This window comes from Stylophora pistillata, chromosome 11, assembly GCF_964205215.1.
Source record: "Stylophora pistillata chromosome 11, jaStyPist1.2, whole genome shotgun sequence".
Classification (NCBI taxonomy): domain Eukaryota; kingdom Metazoa; phylum Cnidaria; class Anthozoa; order Scleractinia; family Pocilloporidae; genus Stylophora; species Stylophora pistillata.
In genome coordinates this window covers 10,181,813-10,203,231 of record NC_142529.1, presented here as the reverse complement: position 1 = coordinate 10,203,231, position 21,419 = coordinate 10,181,813, and the positions used below count along the sequence as shown (strand labels likewise).

Below are 21,419 nucleotides of genomic sequence, written 5' to 3'. Positions count from 1 at the left end.
TGCGAACTCATTGTTTTTCTCACAAGGAAAAAGGAAAATTGTCATGATTGATTAAAGAAAATATACCTTGTTTTCCGAACCACAATTCGAGCCTTTTCACATTGCATCCATTATATATTACCATGTATTTATCCACACCAGGCCATCCTCCGGTAGTGTGTAGACATTTGCTAGACTTAACGTGCTTAAGAGATCGCCCTTTTGAATAGAAAGTGAATAAAATGCAGTATATGCTGGTAGATAACGAATGCAAAAGAAATAATTTTCCCCATAAAGTGAAACTTTGTGGGAAGGACATAAGAAAACTATCGATCTTCTTTTTGACTTACCTGAGGTTCTTTCAAATTTGGAATCTTCAAGTGAACAGGTACTGCTGACGACAATCTTCACACTATTACCTGTGCCGCCATTTTCTGTACAAACCATTTTCCCGCTACAAGTGTGGCGCAGCACCCCATCTGTTCCAAGGGTAAATTGAAAATGGCTCTCCGAGCACAGAACACCTGATGCATATACTATGGGGTCGTTGTCATTTGGAGAGCAATTCTTGCTTCGTGGAGTAAGACAAAGGTTTAAGCCGTAAGACTTCAGAGGTGTCGGTTCTGTCGGAATGGCTGTAAAAAACGAAAAAGAAAAAAAAGAGGTGGTGGTGAAACACATAGAAAGAGTTATTTTATCAGGCAACCAGGGTTATTTTCATTTTTTTTACTAATAAGGCTTTGGAATTCAGGGAGCTTTGCCTTCGATGAAATCGTTTTCACTGCCTCTTGAATATTAATCGGTATCAGATTTTATCATGTCATTACCTTCATCTTTAGAGCAGCCCATGAAGTCAGTTCTTAGACAAGGCCAGCCATTCCAATATTGAGGATTGATACGAAGATATCGAGCGGTGACTTTTGGATTCAAGCCTCTTCTGTTTACACTGTGGAAGTTAGTATTTCCCTGAATCACCTTCAAGGACAATAACAATAATGGTTACTTTATAGAAGAAAGATCTGACACCCTAAAAGTCATGAAAACGTAACGCAGAAATAACTCAATTATTCTCCACAAAGCCTGATGTTCAAATCATTTACAAAGAAATAAGCATTTCTTGTCGTCAACCTTTAGAACGTAGTGAACACCGATGTGAAAAGGCTACGCTTATAGCAAAGCTGATAATTTTTTTAATGTTTTGCGCCACTTGTTTTCCTTAATCAAGTATGGTTTGAGAAAAGCTACCGGGAGAGCAACTAACGAATGACGGAAGAATCCGGAAATAAAAGCTCATAAATACAGAGACCGCCGTAAATATGGAGTTTACGAATTTCTTTAGAGTTCTGTGGCGAATGCTCAGTTCTTTTTTTATTACTATTATTGGAAACCTTAGAAAACTCGTGGAGCGACAAAAAAAGCAAAGGCTAAAAAATATTACTCTTTCTTGATTTATTGACCGTACCGTTTTAGTCTGGTTGCAGGGATATCCGTCGAGGATGTAAGAATCCGCTGGACACTAACAGTTTAAAAGACGAACAACGATTAAAGTGCACCTACACCCAAAAAATTTTTTTCGCTTAACGAAGTAAGCTTATTTTTTTGAGTATTTCTGCGCAAAAATTTTTTTATTTGCTCAAATCTTCAATTTTCTATGCCCAGTCAAAATACGGAAAATCGGCCGCCATCTTGCCCCACGACCGAGTTTAAAGAAGAATGGCTCTAGCGGGTAATTTGACGTCAAATCGAGAACACGAAAGTCTGCATCTCTCACATTTTCACTTGTTTGGGAAGATTGTCGTCGATATTGTCCGAAATATGCCGACTAGGTGTGTTGTATGAAGAATGTATAAAGCGTGATACCCTCTTGCAAATTTCGCACGTTGCTACATCCTTCTACAACACACTAAGTCGGCATATTTTCGGACAATTATCGACTACAACGTTCCCAAACAAGTGAAAATGTGTGAAATGCAGACTTTCGTGTTCTCGATTTGACGTCACATTACCCACTAGAGCCATTCCTCTTTAAACTCGGTCGTGGGGCAAGATGGCGGCCGATTTTCCGTATTTTGACTGGGCATAGAAAATTGAAGATTTGAGCAAATAAAAAAATTTTTGCGCAGAAATACTCCAAAAAATAAGCTTACTTCGTTAAGCGAAAAAAATTTTTCGTGTGTAGGTGCACTTTAAACTTCTTATGTTAAGCAAATAAACAATAATGATGCTAAACTTCGTAATAATGATGATAACAGAGTATTTTTGTTTGAATAAAATCTCAATTTCACATTCTCTTCCCATAGGAAAGAACTCATATACTTTGAGTATTGTGTTACTGAAAAATTAGCTTACACAGCTGGTGGCATCATAGGAATTATGAAAATTGACTAACGAGTTAATATCGACAAGTTTGGTAGAGGGTAGCTATCTCAATTGATCGAGCAGACAACCTACTTACGGCGACGAAGACTAATGAAGGAGTTTTAAACAACATATATTTAAATGTGTTGCACTCTGAATGCACTTACGTCTCTTGAATCACCAGTGCAGTATTCTGGAACATCACAATCTGTTTTGACTTCACGACATAACGATCCTTGTTTCTTAAACTATAGAAGAGTAAAACACGAACATTTATAATCAACTATGAGACAATTACTAATTATTTTCTTTTCTATTTCTCTCGAATAAAATTTGCATTCAAATCTTCTTACCAACCAAAAGATGTCTTTTTTATTATGTTCAAATCAGCATTCCGCAGTTTTTTAAAGTTTTTTTTGGTGTGTTCAGTTGAATTCGACACTCCTTACAAATTAAATCCAATTTCGCTGATTGTTCTTTTAAATGAGGTTTTGGCTGTGTCATATTTAACAATTATTCGCCGAAGGCGAGGTGAATATCGTCGAATAATCCTCGAGACGAAGTCGAGGGGATTACTCGACAATATTCACCGAACCTGAGGCGAATAATTGTTTTAGTATAATTTCAGAGCTGAACAACAGAGAAATGTCTAAAATCATAACATCTTAGTAACATTTATTAACATTTTATTTTAACATTTTATATAAACCGCGCGGAGCGGTTTATATAGCGTCGTATAAGTAACCGCTCGACCAATCAGATTGCTGGAAACTCTTTGCTCAGCTCTGAAATTATACTAAAAGATATATATGATTACTGATGAGTTTCTTACCAGGCAGTTTTTGCAGCATGAATGATGTAGGTCACTGCACTGAGATTCCTCTTTGAGAACACAGTTCTTGGGTTCGCAGCAAAGATCACTGGCCTTACACATCTGTGAATAGTAAAGCAAATCCTAAAAATCATAGTATCAAGACAATATACGTCACTGCAAAAAATCAATCGCCATGACATCTCATGGAAACTGCTTGAAGCTGGAAAAAATGTATGAAAAGTTTTCTTCAAACCAAAATAACGGGTACATTTAAAGGCACATTTTGAAAGAGGGTATAATACCTTTTTCGTCAGATAAAAAGATGGCCGCAAGCCGTTATAGTCGCAACGTGTAGTTGTGAAATCTAAAACAAGTTGTGTTTCACATATTTTTACGCACCTCAGGAGTACCGCAGTCACATTCCTCTCCTTCTTCACGTATGCCGTTTCCACAATAACTGTTGACAGCCTAAAATTAAAACAGTGACAACATGTACCACATTTAAAATGTCATCGCTGCTGGAGGATGTCAATGGGGTAGTAACACATGTGACAATCAAAAGGAGACTTTTGGACGTTTGACAGTTCAATCTAAGTTTTTTTCTCTAGATTGCTCGGTAAACAGTGTAATCGGCATTTATTCAGGGGCTTTGTGGGAGACCAGAATTGAATTGAATTGAAAATCTTGATATAGGCTCGAGAGTGGAAGCACGAGAAATGGAAATAGTTAAAAGCATGTGATCTGGAAAATAAGACCCCTTTCAAGGCTCTTTGTTGCCATAATGGCGTTACCCGAGTAACCTTTTTGTAACCGGCTACAATAAACCCTCACGAGCCTTCGTTTGCAGGTGATCAGTATCAGCCATTTTAAAAGCTTTGAAGACGAATGTTTCTTCCTTTGCCAGGGAGCTGTTGCTTTTTTGCTAACCATTGATATCCTCAGTAGTGTTGGTACTTCTTCTTTGGTCTTGAAGTATCAGAATTGCTTTTCTGAGAGATACTGAACTTTGAAAAAGTATTTTCAGCGAATTTTGCAGCGATCGAAAACAAACGCTAATGGAGAGTTTTAGATTCAGGTTTTTTTTTACTGAAAAAGTGTGAATGCGAACCACAAGGAGTCACATGAACTGACTCCAGCGGTCACGTTCACCGTTTGCAGTCCACGTTTGAACTTCGGGCAAGGAGATTTCAGATTGGTCAACTCCTTTGGCGCTTTTCTGCTTCCTGTTCGGGTAATATATGTGAGATGAGATATTTTCCTATACGCAGTCGCTGTATAGCTCATTATAGGACATAACGTACGCATCCTCGATGAGGAGACATGGCGTTTACCTTGTAAGTTGGCACGTTGTACAAGCAAGCATCGTTAACCCTTTGCAGCGACGTTAAACTGCAATTTGAAAATCCTGGAAGTCTGGTCCTGCAAGACAGTTCGCTGAATGATTGATGAAAGTTTCCTTTACTTTACATAAAGTGGAATATTGAAAACATACAAATGTCCTTGTTATCAAAGTCCAAAGGACTTCCTCGTGTTTTCATAGCCTTATGTTGCGTTATATTATTATTATCTGTACTTTTGTTAACCTATCAATTGACCGATACCTCAACCTTACAACCCAGTTTATGAAACCTACCGCAGTCACATACATGAGGAAATGGTCAAAATAAAAGATTATCGTATAAATGTAGGAGACATCCATAACCTACTTGTGACCTCCCATGATGCAGCCACGTGGCGTTAAGCACTTGCAGGTCCCTGCAGGGAGACGCAGAATTGCGATAATACAAAATAAGGGAAAGGAAAATAAATAGCCACAATGAAAATCGAGATGCGAAGAAAAAAAAGTCCGAAAATTAAAATATTATGGGCGAAATATCTCGTAAAACAACTCACTGAACAAATGCAAGGGAACATCTCATGATGTTTCGATTTTCTGATCATGATAAATGCTAACATGTTTACCTTAGAGTCACTTAAAAAGCTTGGATTTCCTTTTTTACGTGTTACTATTAATTAATGTCTAACTCAGGATTACTAATCACAATCAAACAGAGCTTCCAGTAATACAGCGATCGAGAATATCTTAACTTTGTAGGAGTGTTCTTTTATCTTCACCTGTGTCATGATTGAATCCAAAGTTGTGACCCATTTCATGAGCAAGAGTAACGTAAGGACCAATGATACTGTTATAATACCACTGTGAAAAAAATGTAGAAAATGGTACAATCGTGTCTCTTGTGTTATTATAGTGCGCATAGCTTTTACTTTTGAAGGGCGCCACGTTGGTGCACGTGCTATTGAGAAATTCGTGACTATTAGAAATATTGTGTATTCTAGAATATTAATGTTTCTTTTAAATTATCCTTTTTCCGAATGAGATATTTCAGTTGAGCGCGAAGTTCGCGTAGAAGAGAAGGCTTTTGAACGTATGTGTTTAGCGAAGATCGCTGAAGATTCTCAGATAATTTATGAGTTCAGTTCGTGTTGTTGTATACCTGGAAGTCTGAGAATTAAACGCTTGAGGAAGTCTTTACAGGTACAATATATCCATAACTTATTAGACGTTTTGCTGTGTAGTATCGCTGAGTATTTTTACGAGTTGTGCCGTATTTTGACGAGCCTGTAGAGCGAATCAAATTGCAAATAACGAGTAAAAATACTCAGCGATATTACACACCAAAACTTTTAATAAGTTATTTATTATCTAACACGCCAAATTGTTATTTATTTATGGAGAGTGCGTGACAGAAGTATGCGACGCAGAACAGAATTGACGCGTTGTCGTGTTCCTGTTTCTATTTTCATCAATAAATGATGGAATTTCATTGTCGTCTAAATGCTTTTCTTCGTTCGCTTTATCTAGTAAACTTGAATCAATATTCGCCAGCCATTCCGACTCTTCGTCGTCAGCATAATAATTTAAATTGTCCGCCACTTTTTTTTTGTAACTTTTATCCACTTCTTCGCTTGCGCGATGCTAGAAAAACTGTCTAACCGGTTCTCCGGAGTACAAATACATATATCTTATTAGACGTTTTGTTGAGTAGCATCGCTGAGTATTTTTACGAGTTGCGCCGTATTTTTACGAGCCCGTAGGGCGAGTCAAACTACAAATAACTAGTAAAAATACTCAGCGATACTACACAACAAAACGTCTAATAAGTTATTTATTATCCAACACGCCAAACTGTTATTGCAGTGCGGGCGAATTTCGCGGATGTTTATTTACGGGGAGTGCGTGACAGAAGTATGCGAAGCGGAACGGAATTAGCGCGTTGTTGTGCTGCTGTTTCTATTTTCTTCATTAAATGAAGAAATTTTCTGGTTGTCAAGCTGTTTTTCTTCGTTCGATTCATCTAATGAACTTGGATCTATATTTGCCAGCCATTCTGACTCTTCGTCGTCGGAAATATGATTCAAATTGTCCGCCATTTGTTTTTTTTTTTTGTAACTACAATCCAATTCTTCGCTTGCGCGTTGCGAGAAAACCTGTTTAACCGGTACTCGACAATAGACGAGTACAAATACCGCGTGATGTTTGTACTCGTCTATGGCGTTATTATTTTGTACTCGTCTAACTGTAGTTGGATAATAAATTATCTTTTTCTTAGGACTCCCCAATGGGGATCTTCCGGCTTAATAACAACAATAGTTAAACATACTAATGAACGAAAAACATAATTTATTATGGATTACTCAAGTAGAAACTCATAATGTTAGCCGTCACCCAAAATTCTAAAAAGGGATTAATTTCTATTAAGAAAAATTTCTAAAGGGTCATTCCTCAAGCTGTGCTTAAAAGTTGCTTTCCATGTTTGAAAGACTCTCCAATTTGGGTAGCAAGGAGTTCCTCACTAATGGCCCTCTGTATTTTTGTGCCAAGTATTTGCCTTACACACACAAAGACCTTCTCGCCATTTTACAAGGCTGTGTGGCTCTTCGGAAGGTTTACGTTGTTAAAAATCCTCGTAACAGAACTGAGGGTTTCAAGCATACTTACTAGCTAGTTTTGTATATACATATACATACATACATATACTTTATTTAATCTCGAATTTGGAGTAGCTAAAGAATAAGCTAGTATCTTCGAGTTACAAGTATAATTCTAACTACTACTAAAATGCAAAATGTAAAATGTAAAATTGTAACATTCTAAAATTTAACTATGAGAAAGAGTCATACTGTAGAATCTTGCGCTTGAAATCAGAAAAGTCAGACGTTCTAAAAGAGTCCGGAAGAGAGTTCCATAGTTTTGAAGCCAGATATGAAAAGGAGTGAAGACCATAAGTAGTTGTTTTTGTAGACGATAGAGACAAAATATAATTTCCGCGTAGATTATAGGATACAGACCGAAAACTAAACATATTCTTTAGATGGCCTGGATAGCAGTTAAAAAACAAGCTCTTGTACAATATAATTAAGAAAGTCTGAAGGCTGTATTGGGAACATCTGGTTGGTAGAATGAATACTGAACCTTTTGAAAGCTCTTAAATGGTTTTTCCTCGCCCAAGGAGCTTCAGTTTCATCACACATTGATTCTGAGGCCTGTTTACCATAGAATTGTCTATTGAGCTCTAAATCCTAGTATTAATAAGGCGTATTTCTAATCGTGAAACAGCGTGTGCGCCCGCTCTTTAGCAAGGAGAATTCTCGTGATTCGCGATCGGACCTCAGTGAGAGATACTGCGAATAACGCGGATGCGACCTGTATCTGTCAAATGACAACAGTCGAAACGCCGGGTATGCGAAATGGGATCAATTCAAACCTTCATAGGATTCTAAACAGCGAAACATAAAGATTGATTACGGGTATCGCCTTAATTTGCCATTTTTTTAGCCTCATCAAAAAAGTTGTACGTTTTAAAACACTTTGATCCACTGGTGTTTGGGTTGTTTATAAATACTGAGACAACTTGGTTCTGAATGCACGTCACCTAGCTTTTACAACGTTTGCACATGCGCAGACATTCGGCTGCCGTGTTATTTGTCATTTACTCGGCTGCATAACTTACGGAATTTATTCCATTTGAATTTCCACCACACATCCCGTTGACCCATGCATAACCAACGGTCCCTCCTGGCCAGGATCGGTGACTGGAAAAGAATGAAAAATGGCAAATTTTGTGGTATAGATCATTGAATATATCCTGAATAATCATGAATATAAAATTTAATGTACGGAATAATTATGCTTAGCTATTGATAAAACATCTTTTATGCTAAACTTGTTCTCTTCCAGTTCAGTATAAATTGACCTGTTGGAGGGATTTCGGAAATTTAATCTTCGGTACATCCTTGGCAGTTAATTGATAGTCAATCTTTTCTAGGTCGCCTTTTATATCCTGTTGGCGATGACTGATTCCCCCCTGTTCCTTTTGAAAACCACGCGATCCCCCCTCAAATAAAATCCCCACCCCCCACAGGTGATGAGTTATGACTGGTCCCTCAATACTGCTGTGTCGAAAGGGCAATTTTTACCTTAGTAATTGTGCATTGTCGTGAGGAAATTTTTTCATCAGAATATCATTTCGGTAAGTCCTAAAGTTCTTTAACTCTAGGTCTCGGTCATTCTCTCGCTTATAAGGATCACCATTGGTCCAGATCTCCAACACCTTTAAGACTATCCTGATATTTATTCGCTGATAAATCTGTGGAAGAGAAAGTAATTAGAATAATTCAAGGTGGCTTGTAATAGAAAACATTTCTTGTGACTCGATTATCAGCTCAAACACCCATTGCCAAATCAGGAAATACACGAAATGCATGTATCAACAGTATTCTAAATAAGTTTTGATTTTAAAATAAGGAAAGAAGTATGACCCCTCATTATCCCATAGTCTCTGTTCTTGCGATACTTGTATGTAGAAATACATTGAAGCAAGCTCATTAGCCCGAGTGGTTTCGCATGAATTTACCATTAGCTTAGATAATTCAATAGGAAAAAAAATTGATAAAATAGAAGACTTGTAAGCAACTGCCATGGAAACCATTTACATCAGAGAGATGGAATAAGGAAGTATGATGGTAAAAAAGCTTCTTTCATACCAGTATGCTTCTATCAATCAATATCAAAAAGCAAAACAACGCGAAAGGGCTGCCAACTGTCACCTTAACATATGAAAAGTATTTACAAAATTATAAACATTTGTTCTTTATGGATTAAATATAGATTCTTCAGATGACTTTAAATTTAAACTTAGAAGCAATGTTATAAATCAATGTTGTCATATAACATATATTTTCAAAGTTTGAATCGATTGCAAAAGCGATTCTTTTTGAAATCTGTATCTGTTGTCTTTACGTTAAATAGAAAATAAATGGGACAAAGTACAAGAAATGAAAACGTTTAAAAATTACTTACGTACCGCATCAACAGCATTCACCAATGTAATGACACGGTCTGTGACAGCTTTGGTATCATTGTCATGGTTGCTGTACTATTGAAAAAAGATGACCTGGTTATCTTTGGTTATTCGAATCAGTAGCGTTATTCTCAGTAGTAAATCGCAAATAATTTCAATCGCTATTGCTTAGTCGGCGTACCGCCTTTACAAGCTAAATATATTCAATTTATTAAACATTTCGCTTAAGTCATAAACTCTTGCCTATGTGGCCCTTGTATGCTAATGATTACAGGGAAGTATCTGTCGACCAGCTCATAAAGGCCTTCTCCCCTTAGCTTAATACAGCATTGTTTTCTTATTGAAAGCCAGTCATTAGTGAGATATGACTAGATAAACTCAAATCAAATCATTGGTAAGAAACAAAGCATTTTTGTCAGTGCGTGTTAGTCTTTATCACAGCCCACCATTCAAAGAATCACGAATCTAAAAGTTTACATAATAAAGTAAACCGTTGTTAATGGTGACGTCAACTACGAGTCTGTCCTCCGATAGATATAAGTGCATTGTAAGGACCAATGAAAATGTGTATATGATTCATATTTTCAGCTTATCATATAAACGATGTGGGCAATACAAAGCAGGGAATATTGTTGGAAAAAGGGATTCGCCAGATTGTAAAGTAATATATTATAGAGAGATTTTGCACGGCTTTTACGTGAAACGGCAAACGTTAGCTTGCCCTTCCAAGTTTCACGTAAAATAGTTTGACTCTTTCTGCTTCAACCTCGCGTGAGCTTACATCATGGTGGACATGAAGCGGCCTTGTATGCCTGACAGGGAATAGTTTTGGTGTCCTTTTTCCGGCAATTAAGGTTTTCTCTGTGAGAGGAAAAGTGAAGAAAATCTTACCGATATGGCAAACGAAAACAGGTTACTTCACTTGGAAACGGTAAAGTGCAACCGACAAACGTGAAAAAATAGTGGGAAAAACAAGGTCGCGTGGCCACTCTTGTCGCTCGCGTTTCACGCAAACGCGGTGCTAACTCTCTCTGATATATTTCTTTTGCAGCAGAAGCAATCAGCTGTGGTACCAACCATTTCAAAATCCACACAAATCGCGAGTTCGTTGTACCGCGTCTCATCTGTTGTCAGAAATGGTTTGTAGAATTCATCAATGTGACCCGATATGCTTCTTCTTATCTAAATAAAAAAAAATCAATAAATAAAGATCATTGATAATTGCAAATCATCCTCATTTATTTGAAATGATATGCTCTTAATTTGATAACAAATCTCTTTAAGACTTGGATATTCTTTATGTGCTTGGTTCTTACGTTATTTACTTTCTTACTACAATCGGCAATAAAGTCGTTATTAATCTGATTGGCCAATTTGCCGTTGTCGATAGTAATACAGACAACACTTCTCACGTCAACGTGTCACGCAAAGTGTCAGGTACTGAAAGAATCGTTTTATTTCCCTTCGATAGTGTGGTAGATAACAAATCGTTAATGATATTCGTCATCACAGCGTTAAAAATAATTGTCGCAGACTCATTCGGGATTACTCGCAGTGGTTCGTACATAGACCCTCCTTCGAGAGGATATTGCATCTCCGAAAAAGCACATACATCGATCAGCGCATATGACTCAAGGAAGGCACGAAAAAAGTGTACATGTAAGTTCAATGTCAGTGCACGATTATTTTTATAGTATTTTCATTTGAAAGCTCCTGTTCACGTCTAAAAAATATGAGTTCAATCAAGAGTTTATAATCTCTTGGTTCAATCTAGAGCAGATCTCTGAGCGTGTTTTGAGCGAGTGTTCGAAGTATTTGCATGAATCGTGAAAGATGCACTTTTCGGCACCTCTTAAGGTTAGTTTTGGTATATCATCCCTTAATCCAGACATCCAAGTATTCCTTCAATAGCTACTATAGAAACGACTGAAGTTGCATCGAAACAACTTTCTACGTGGATCGAACCGACTTTGTCGATATATCGAATCGACCCCAGCTTGTTACGAATCGACTTGTATCGAAACGACTATAAATCATCCAAATAATCCTCGCAAACCAAGTCGAAATAAAAAATATTTTTTTTTAATAGTTCAAACTTAAATACTAACCCGTGAAAATGGACTCAGAAGTTCGCGTGAGGAATGAGAGTCTGCCTGTGCTTCTTTGTTTCCTGCAAAAAATAAGATGTTCCTCATTTATTTATTCATTTATTTCTTTATTTCATAGCATAAAAAGTAAGTTGCCTTTCTTTATACATGATATGATATTTTAGCGCAAGGTGTTGATTTGGTTTTACGCACCAGCAATTTTTTTTCTTTAGAAATCAGTTAAATCCCTAGAACGTTTCAAGAGAAAGGCAAATGTTTTGCGTCTAAACAATAAAATTTCTGATTTACCACACTTATCAAGAATTTCTTTAAACTCGTCTTCTTTGGCTCTGCTAACTCTGTGAATTCCGTGCTCCTGAAATTAAAAGCAAGAAACATTCGAGGGGAGTTTCGATAAAGATTAAATCCGATGGAAAAAGCTTAATGGGGAGAATTTTTATCCTGGTCAAAACTTACTTTTTGTCCATTCTCAGGTGTGATGTAAAATGTCTCATGGCCATCATCAATTAAACCTCTGTTGAGAACAAATGATATTCATAACTGAGTGGCAAATGATCATCAATATCCTTTCGTAAGAACTACGGGATCCTTGCAAAATCCTTGCAGATTCAGCGTATATGTATAATAACCATGCTAGCAGACGGCAGATAATCGATTAAAGTAAGATTTTTTTAATCTTCCCTCGGGCGAATTTAAAGAGTTTCGTATAGAAAATAGTTTCTGAATTTTTAATTTTCTTTTCTTCTTCATTGCTTATTCCTTGTGGAGAAAATTGCGGCGAAAAGGAAAGAAGATATCATACAAAAATTAGATTTAACAAAGAAAAACAGTACCTCAATCCAGAACAAGTGTTAAGGACAACATTTGAATCCTTTAAACTCCGGATGGAGCCCTGATAGTGACAATGATCAACGACGCCCTGAGGACGATGAGAAGAAATTGTTGGTTAATAACCTGCTTGCAGGCGGTAATAGTTGGTATGTGCAAGGTTCAACGCGGCGAATATATTTGGTCGACATATTGGACGGGTGGAAGATCTGGAACGAATAACAAAGCGAGGGGGAGGGGGAGGGGGGGGAGAAAAACCACCCTCCCCCTCGCTTTATCACTCGCTGAGTTTCGCGCATACAACAACGACCGCCTGAAAGCAGGCTAGTCGGTTGAATATTATATTCTCTGTCACAATAACTTTTATAGAATTCAAGATGACCACAGAGTCTGCAGCCCTCTTCTCAATTCTTCCTCAATATTACAGAATACCAATCCTGTATTCTGATCGTTTGAGGAAGCGTAGTCCTAAGAAGGATTGTTGGCGGCGTTGGTGACTGACGTTTGAACAAACTCAGCAAAAATCATTATCGGAGTAGATGATCATTGTCAGTCGACTCTGATGAAACTTCAGTCAGCGCCGTCAACAACATGACTTTTCCCACACGGAAGGTCAAATATTATCCCTTGGTTCAAGTAAATAGTTTTTTTAAAGAAATTTGTATCAGAAACATGTTGGTATTTCCTAACCTAGATATTTGGTATAGGAATGGTTATTTCTTACAGAGTAATTGGCGTGTTAATTAATGATTGTTTGAAGTTGCGCATCTCATTTGTTTTTAGCATTTCTCTGATATCATAGATGCTGTCACTAGTGAAGTATTGAATAAACGATGCTCAGAATCGGTGACTCTATTTGGTAACTAACTTGTCATAGGGGATGGCATAAGCAGAAAAGCCAATTTATTGCCATCTTTTTTTGCGGGGGGGGGGGGGGTTGGGAAACTTCTTACAACTGTTTTCGTTCATAAAAACTCTTTCCACCAAAGTGAAAAGTACAGGGTAGTCACTAGTCCTTTATTAAGACCTGTTCATAATTCTATAACGCGTCCGACATATGTCATTAATTCTGTACCTGTTGACTGATAATGTGCGACCCATCATTTGCAAATGTACGAACAGAAAAAGATGGATGAATAAGTTCCCTGAAAAAAGAAAAAAGGAATATACATATATCTCATTAAAGATTGCAATACGGGCTCGTAAAAATACAGGAAGGTCGTAAAAATACTCAGCGGTACTACACAAAAAAACGTTAAATAAGAGATTTATAATCCAACACGCTAAACTGTTATTTTAGTGCGGATGAATTTCGCGGATATTTATTAACGAGGAGTGCGGAAGCGAAAAGGAATTGGCGCGGCAATTTCATCGTAGTCTGACTGCTTGTTTTCGTTACATTTATCTTATAAACCTGGATCAATATTCGCTAGCCATTCCTACTCTTCGTCGTCAGAAAAATAATTTAAATGGTAACTTCACTCCAATTTGTGGCTTGCGCGATGCAAGAAAACCAGTTTGACTGGTTCTCCGGAGTACAAATACCGTGAGATACTAATCGTTTTGGGCGTTAATTGTACTCTGGCAAGCGCAGTTGGATAACAAATACATCTTATTAGACTTTTTGTTGTGCAACATCGCTGAGTATTTTTACGAGTTGTGCCGTATTGTGACGAGCCTTTAGGGCGAGTCAGAATACAATTAACAAGCAAAAATACTCAGTTATACTACACAATAAAACATTTAATAATAGATTTATTATCTAACACGCCAAATATCAAATTGTTATTTCAGTGCAGGAGAATTTAGCGGATATTTCTTGCATACAAATATCGCGTGATATTTGTACATGTGCTCGTCTCGCAAGTTATTTGTACTCCTCGATGCACATGTGGATAATAAATATTGATACAGTGCTACGTAGTGCCATACCGTCTAGACGGTCCCCTATACTTTTTACGTGTTACGTGAAGCGTGATTGGGCCAATATTTTTTTGTCGTGAATCGTGATTTAAATTTTTTATTTTTCGTGAATCATGATTAAAGACGGTAAGGTCGTTTCATGTCTACGTAGAAGAATTTTTTTATTTAAAAGTGACCCGTGAATTAAGAGCTGAATTAAATGTGATTCGCGAACCATTCTGTTTTGCGTGATGAACTTCAGGTTATTTTATCGTTTTTAAAATGCAAGTATTGTTCTCGAATGACTGTGGTTAGGTGGTGCAAGGAGATGGACTTCTTGTGGATAGATAAAAGTCGCAAAACAGACCACTACTGGTTCTTGAATATCTAAGATGAGACGTGACATTTGTCGCGTAAGACTGGACCAGACTAGAAAAATAAGATAGTAATTCAACGTGATTTTTTTTTTTATTTCACGCGAGCGTGATGGGGTTTTGGATATTCGTGATGCGTGAAAAAGGCAATATTTTTACGTGACTGACTTTTACAAAGGGGTTTAGGGGTCTCTATATGGAGGGTGGGGGGAGACACGTTGATAGTCGACGGTTAAAAATATGCCCTTTTGCCGGACGGTTGACGGCTAAATTTTAGGTCATTTGAAGGTTGACGGTTAAGTTTTTGGAATGTCGTCTATAAAACGAACTAAATGCGCGAATTTGGCTGTAATTTAGCATAATTACGCGTTTGTAAAGAACTTTTATTTTATAACACCCTTTATAAGTAAATGACTGACGTTTTAGGACGCCGGAAGTGTTTCCATTCTGGAAGTCAGTTCTGTCGCTAAACAGTTTTAATCGAGACTGGAAGAGCACTTACCTAAATGTATTTTTGTGATATACCAAAACATTTATTTATAAACAACGGAACTTGACCCCAATTAAAGCATTCTTTTAGTTTTTAATTAAGGATACCTGAGGCATTTGATAGCTAACATTGGCTCGCTTATTTGACGGTTGACGGTAAAAATATTGCGTTTTTGACGGTTGATGGTTAATATTTTGGCCATTTGACGGTTGACGGTTAACCCCAGTGAGACCCTCGAATAGGGGACCTTCTGTTTACAAGGTGATTAGTGAAACAACTGCGTCAGTTAATGAAACAATGATCGAAAAGACAAATGAAATACGGAAAAAGTGAACAAGCGAATCAACTACTGTACGATAACAAGTCAGGCGTGTTCGTTTCAAGAAGTACAAATGAAAAATCGCACGATAGTTAATAAAACATACTTGTTTCGTTTTACATCCAGGGTCCAGTCCTTGTCAAAAGCAGTCAAGCGATACGAGGCGGTGTCAACGTGAACTCCCTGTAACAGTTTAGCATGAAATATAGTTATTTGCCAGTAATTACAGCTCCGAACAAAAAATCCTTTGTATCGATGTTCTTGTCTTGCAATCGAGAAACATTGTCTGCTTAATAACCCTCAGTTCAAAATAAATATACTGGAAATTGCATTGAAAATGCAAATAGAAAAAAAAATAAATCAAGAAATAAAATTCTTTGAATAGAGAACCTTTTCAGAGGTCGAAAGATCTCTCTTTTCCCTTCTGCCATCTACTCGGTCTGGGCGTGTGAGGTGATAAGCATTGTCGTAATGCCCATCTGAGGATTAAAACAGTTTAGTGAGAGGATCGACACACTTCCTTCAAAAAGAAAAATTGGGTAAAATCGAGTATCAAACATCACTCACCACACCTCAGATAAACTGATCGTTCTTACTATCTCAAGTTCGTTTTGGTGCAGTATTTAGTCATCTACGCCTTTTTATATACAAAAGAATTCATTTGAAGTAGGGGAAAGAGATCGCAAAAAAGATGCCTGACATAAAAGCTGGAGACTTCACGTCGAAAGGTTATGTTCAATTCATTCGAAGTTAGGAAAACTGAAGCGCGAAAAAAGGCATACCTGCGTAATGTAAACTGCCATAGAGCCAAAACAGCCACAACGCGCAAATGATCAGCAAACAGTCCGCTCTCCGTTTCACCATAGTCTCTTCAACTCTTCCTTGAGTAAAAACAAATAGAATAAGTTGAATTTCTTAATTTATTTTTTTTTGCCAGACAGCGCTTGCAAGCATAAATGAGGTGTCACAGAGGTCTTTAGACAAGAAAAAGAGAGGAGCTGACGACAATTTCTTCCACACTTCCTTCAAAAAGAAAAAGTAGGTAAAGTCGAGTATCAAACATTACTCACCACACCTTAGATAAACTGATCTTTGTCACTATTTCAAGCTCGTTTGGTGCAGTATTTAGTCATCTACGCCTTTTTATATACAAAAGAAGAGCTTATTATTCAGTGTTAAGTATGCAAATGTAGCCACATACTCTCATGATCATTAGTAAATGGTGCAAGACTTTAATGTTTACAGACTATTCAAGTTACACGGTGCAGCTTTATATGTACAACTTAATGATGGGAAATGATTTTTAGAAGACTTAGATGTTTAAGTTTCATCGATAACATAACCTCAGCGCTGCTAAACTGAAGAAAATACTAATAAAGTGAATTAGCATGTGTGTTATTATAGAGCTAAAAAATCGTGCGCTTTTTTCTATTTCCAAAGTGTTTTACATTTAATTGGTTAAAAACAAGTCTGTCTAATTTATGGCGTTTCATAAAAGAGTACTAGTGCATGGGCCATCGATCTTTGAAAGATATTTAAAAAAAAGGCATCTTAAACTGCTTCCATGCTTCTCCCATATCGCCTAATTATTAGCTATTTACAAGTATAATTTCCATCTGTAGTGATTCACTTTGAAACACACGCACGAACTAGCATGATCATTTCAAACCTCTTTATCAAAAATGGTGGAACTTTCGATAATGTCGCAAAAAGAAAAAAAGCTTGCATAATAGAAAGATTTTCCATTTTCCGGGGTTGAATTTGTGTCTTAGCTTTTATTCTGTTACCGTGGTACTAAATATCAGGGAAAGGAACGAGTCTTCGGCTCTCATACCATTCCATATCCTCAAGCTCTCAGTTATCTTAAAATTAGAAATAAGCAAAATGATGAAAGTAACTAGAAAAAGAAAAAGAATCGGTGATAATGAGATTTAGTTTCAGAAGAGAAATAACATCGTCTCAAAGTGGGTCTCCCATTCATTAAATTATTTTAGGAGACGAAAAAAACATTTAGGTTTGTTCTCTTTTTGCATTCGGTGTTTTTTTTTTTTATCTGTAGATCGAATGACTTCTACAGTGAAATGAGGATCCTTTAATTCGCATTTCAGCCACAAAGAAAACAGTCTGAAACTTGACGGTATTAGTCCTCGTGGTTCCCCTACTCTATGCTACAACAGTGATTACCCATGCTTCTCTTAATTTCGCCTTCTAATTGTAAATAATTTTCTTATGTTGTCGCAATTTCTTTTTTAGGCTTTTAATTTGTACTAAAAAGCATTCCTCGTTTTAGCCGGGATATTTCGTTGTTCCGCGTCTTAAGATATTTTTGTGGAGCTTTAGCAACGACGACGGCGACAGCAACGGCAACGAAAACGTCGTGTCAAAATCTAACTTTTCGTTTTTGTAACTCTTTCGAGATTATTCCGATGTGCTTCACTTGGAAAATGTTGTCGAACTATTCAGGGACTATAGAGGTTTTGCACAGCAGCCATGTTGGATGGCAGGAACAATGAAAATATTTTTGATAAGAAAGAATTATTTTCCCATGGGTAAAATAATCTATTGTTCCTGCCATCTAAAATGGCTTCTGTGTAAAACCTCTATATCACTACGCACGGCGTTAAAGTAAGGAAAAAGAAAGAAAAATTAACCGTCATGCGCTCACGTTCTCGAGAAAACGTAAAATTTGGTTATTTCACGTTGTTGTTTTGCCGAGAACGGCAAAGAAATGTACCAAAATGTTAGACGTACGTGAAGGGCGATTGTTTTTGCTCATTAAGCCTATTGTTTTCTGCCGTTCTCGTTGCCGTTGCCGCTCTCGTTGTTAAAGCTCCCTCTTCCGCCACTCCTCCGGATCACCTTTCCTTCTTTTCATCATTCTGTTAAATAACTCAAGGTATCGTATTTCGCTGCTTGCTCGCATCACAACCGTTAGCAGCCCTTTTCGGCATAAGTCGCTGATTCAAATAGTACAGTGCTCTCTTTGTAAAGAAAGAAAAAAGTTTTCCTTGAAGCTTTCATGATGTGCAGATCACTTCTATTGAAATATTTGTGAAAGGAAAAGGTCTGATTTAATTTATGCGTCGGTGGATGCCACTGTGAAATTATTATGAGATGTTTATAGTCTTTTGTAGAGTCACGGCACGTACTGAAAAGATCATATCTTCAGATCTTCATAATCCCCTGATTTAAATAGCAAAATGCTCTATCTTCAAAGAAAGAGTCTTCCCCCTAAGTTTTATGATGCATCGATCACAGTTATTAAGATATTTCTTCAAGGTAAACCTTTTACTTAAATCGCGCGCAATCCTGAAATGATTGTGAGATGCTTATCGTTTATCGCTTTCTGCTGTCTTGCGTAGTGTCACGGCGAGACCTGAAAACATAATTGGCTTGTAGCTATGAGCCAGAAATAACAAAATGAGAGACCTCAACCATGTATCAAGCGCGAATGTCGAACTACTAAGAAATAAGTAAAAAAAACTAACGTATATAAGAACGATCCTTCGCAGTAAAGCACTATTTGAGCAATAGTGGAAATCAGACCTGAGAAAAAAATTTCAGGCCTGTACGGGATTCGAACCACTGACCTCTGCGATACTAGTGCAGCGCTCTACCAATTGAGCTAACAAGCCAACTGGGAGCAGGCCATCAAATTAATTCGATATAAACCCGTGGATGATAAATCGAACAACAACAAACATATGAAACATATGAGTGAACTGCGGTTATGAGACGTATATAAGAACGATCCTTCGCAGTAAAGCACTATTTGAGCAATAGTGGAAATCAGACCTGAGAAAAAAATTTCAGGCCTGTACGGGAATCGAACCACTGACCTCTGCGATACTAGTGCAGCGCTCTACCAATTGAGCTAACAAGCCAACTGGGAGCAGGCCATCAAATTAATTCGATATAAACCCGTGGATGATAAATCGAACAACAACAAACATATGAAACATATGAGTGAACTGCGGTTATGAGACGTATATAAGAACGATCCTTCGCAGTAAAGCACTATTTGAGCAATAGTGGAAATCAGACCTGAGAAAAAAATTTCAGGCCTAAACTAAGTTGCACAGGGAAACATCGAGTCAAAATGGAGTCAAGATCGGTATTCTATTGTTATACTCAGTCACTCATTCACCTACTTATTCATCTCGATAACATGTGTGGCTTCGCCTCCTTTTGGAGGTAGTAGCCACAAAAAGGCGTAGGCGAAATCCAAAAGGGGTGATTTTGAGAATGTTGAATTTTATTGAAAGGTCTCTGACAAATTGTAGTTCGCACTTAATGCAGAAATGAGAGGGAGTGTGCTTTCAGATTAAACGATGCGCCCTGAGGGGAACTTTCGACTGATGCCACGCGAAATTTCTCCTCGGCCTAGCAGTTGAAATATCATAATTTTATTCTGTACAAGGGTGATTTTGAATTCGATTAACCTCTGACACCCGTGCGGTTTACGTGGAAGACATACTGACATTTATGAATTAATTAAAATCGTTCATTTTTATCTTGGATTTGAATAAGTTGCACTTGAATGATCAATTTATTTCATATTAGCATGCCTTGTGGTTTCTTGTTCAGTAGACCCTTGTGCACTAATCGTTGACTCTTGTCGTCGTTGTGGAAAAAAATCCGGTCATTTGCTAATCTTTCGGATCTACGAGGACCTTGCAACATATCGTATGTTTCGTTTAAAAGATGTTGTGCTCAATATGTTGAGTTCTCAAAGATATCCTTCGGCATATTGTGAAATTTATTCTCTTAAGATAAGCTAAATTTAGTCCCCACAACGACGACAAGGGTCAACGATTAGTGCACGAGGGTCTACTGAACAAGAAACCCCAACGACACAATTAGTTTCGGCTACGTGCACTCAGGAACTTCAAAAACACACCCTGCAAGATTTAAGGAAACCACAATTTCGCAGTATGGTTTTTATTCATTTAAATGCCGTATGAAAAAACTTGCGAGCAACAGCGCAACAACACAAATTCCTAAATACCCTCTATACGTAACAATTCATTGATCAAAATTATCTCGCCATTTCTTTTTCACGAGTTCGGCATCTCTCTTGCTTAGTGATTTTTTGTTCGATTGTTTATCCAAATGGCTAGTTTATCCATTTTTAACTAGTCAGACAAGAATTAACAAGTTATCAAACTAGAGTCGTATTAAACTTCAGCCAACCGCTTACGAGAGTGAGTGCATCAAAAAGAAGAACCCGCAGGCCGAATCTTTCTATGCAAATGATGGCCTCACTCGTATTACAACCTACAACAATTCTTAGGCTTCTGAAATTGCATATACTCTGTTGAGTCAATGTATTTGAAAGCAAAGGGAGCACCGGCGATTAACGGTAGATATGATTCTTGTACAATTAATTACAAATGCTATCGCTCAACTACAAGCAATTAGGTATAGTGGAACTGGGAATGCTTAAGAATGCTCTTACGTCACGCAACAGCAGCCGTAAAGTTGCGCCTGTGAGTTTGAGGAACTGTTCATTAAGGAAAACCTCAATCAAGATCACTTTCTTTGCTTTGTAATTAGTAGACGAAGGGTGTTAGAGACCAGAGCTAAAAAAATGAAAAACACTGTCGTTAAAGTCCGCTTGGGTTTTCTCAGCCCTTTGGTGATTAATTAATTACCAAAACGATATCTAACACTTTTAATCCCCTGCCAAACATGATCTTCTTACATCACGCCCGAGAATGTTTGATCGTCTAGGCGGAGCTGAACAACATTTCTCATGTTAAAAACAAACCTTGTTCAGCCTGTAGAGTTCTTCGGAATCATCAGTAGATGCGTCTCATGGGGGATGCAATGAAGACTACGTGAGTAGAACCTTTTACCACTTTTATTTAAATGTATGTTGCAAT

General features: G+C 37.4%; 1 protein-coding gene across 3 annotated transcripts in view; it reads right to left on the bottom strand.

The window, feature by feature from the left end:
* LOC111341668 (uncharacterized) overlaps positions 1-21,419 on the bottom strand; it is a 37,716-nt gene extending 16,297 nt beyond the window's left edge. For 2 of the 3 annotated variants that reach the window (XM_088738427.1, XM_088738429.1), the window contains exons 1-23: positions 21,305-21,419; positions 16,317-16,415; positions 15,925-16,013; positions 15,641-15,717; positions 13,525-13,594; positions 12,455-12,540; positions 12,078-12,135; positions 11,910-11,976; positions 11,622-11,683; positions 10,591-10,695; positions 9,517-9,588; positions 8,630-8,799; positions 8,164-8,245; positions 5,267-5,348; positions 4,858-4,906; positions 4,483-4,570; positions 3,551-3,619; positions 3,170-3,271; positions 2,505-2,585; positions 1,442-1,495; positions 807-954; positions 330-614; positions 67-198 (exon numbers count right to left, since the gene is read on the bottom strand). In XM_088738427.1, the coding sequence (XP_088594553.1) occupies positions 67-198; positions 330-614; positions 807-954; positions 1,442-1,495; positions 2,505-2,585; positions 3,170-3,271; positions 3,551-3,619; positions 4,483-4,570; positions 4,858-4,906; positions 5,267-5,348; positions 8,164-8,245; positions 8,630-8,799; positions 9,517-9,588; positions 10,591-10,695; positions 11,622-11,683; positions 11,910-11,976; positions 12,078-12,135; positions 12,455-12,540; positions 13,525-13,594; positions 15,641-15,717; positions 15,925-16,013; positions 16,317-16,398 (2,110 nt within the window). In that variant the 5' untranslated portion in view covers positions 16,399-16,415; positions 21,305-21,419. Of the gene's footprint in view, positions 1-66; positions 199-329; positions 615-806; positions 955-1,441; positions 1,496-2,504; positions 2,586-3,169; positions 3,272-3,550; positions 3,620-4,482; positions 4,571-4,857; positions 4,907-5,266; positions 5,349-8,163; positions 8,246-8,629; positions 8,800-9,516; positions 9,589-10,590; positions 10,696-11,621; positions 11,684-11,909; positions 11,977-12,077; positions 12,136-12,454; positions 12,541-13,524; positions 13,595-15,640; positions 15,718-15,924; positions 16,014-16,316; positions 16,416-16,604; positions 16,644-21,304 lie in introns of those variants that run through there. The other variant, XM_088738428.1, reaches the window with a different exon arrangement.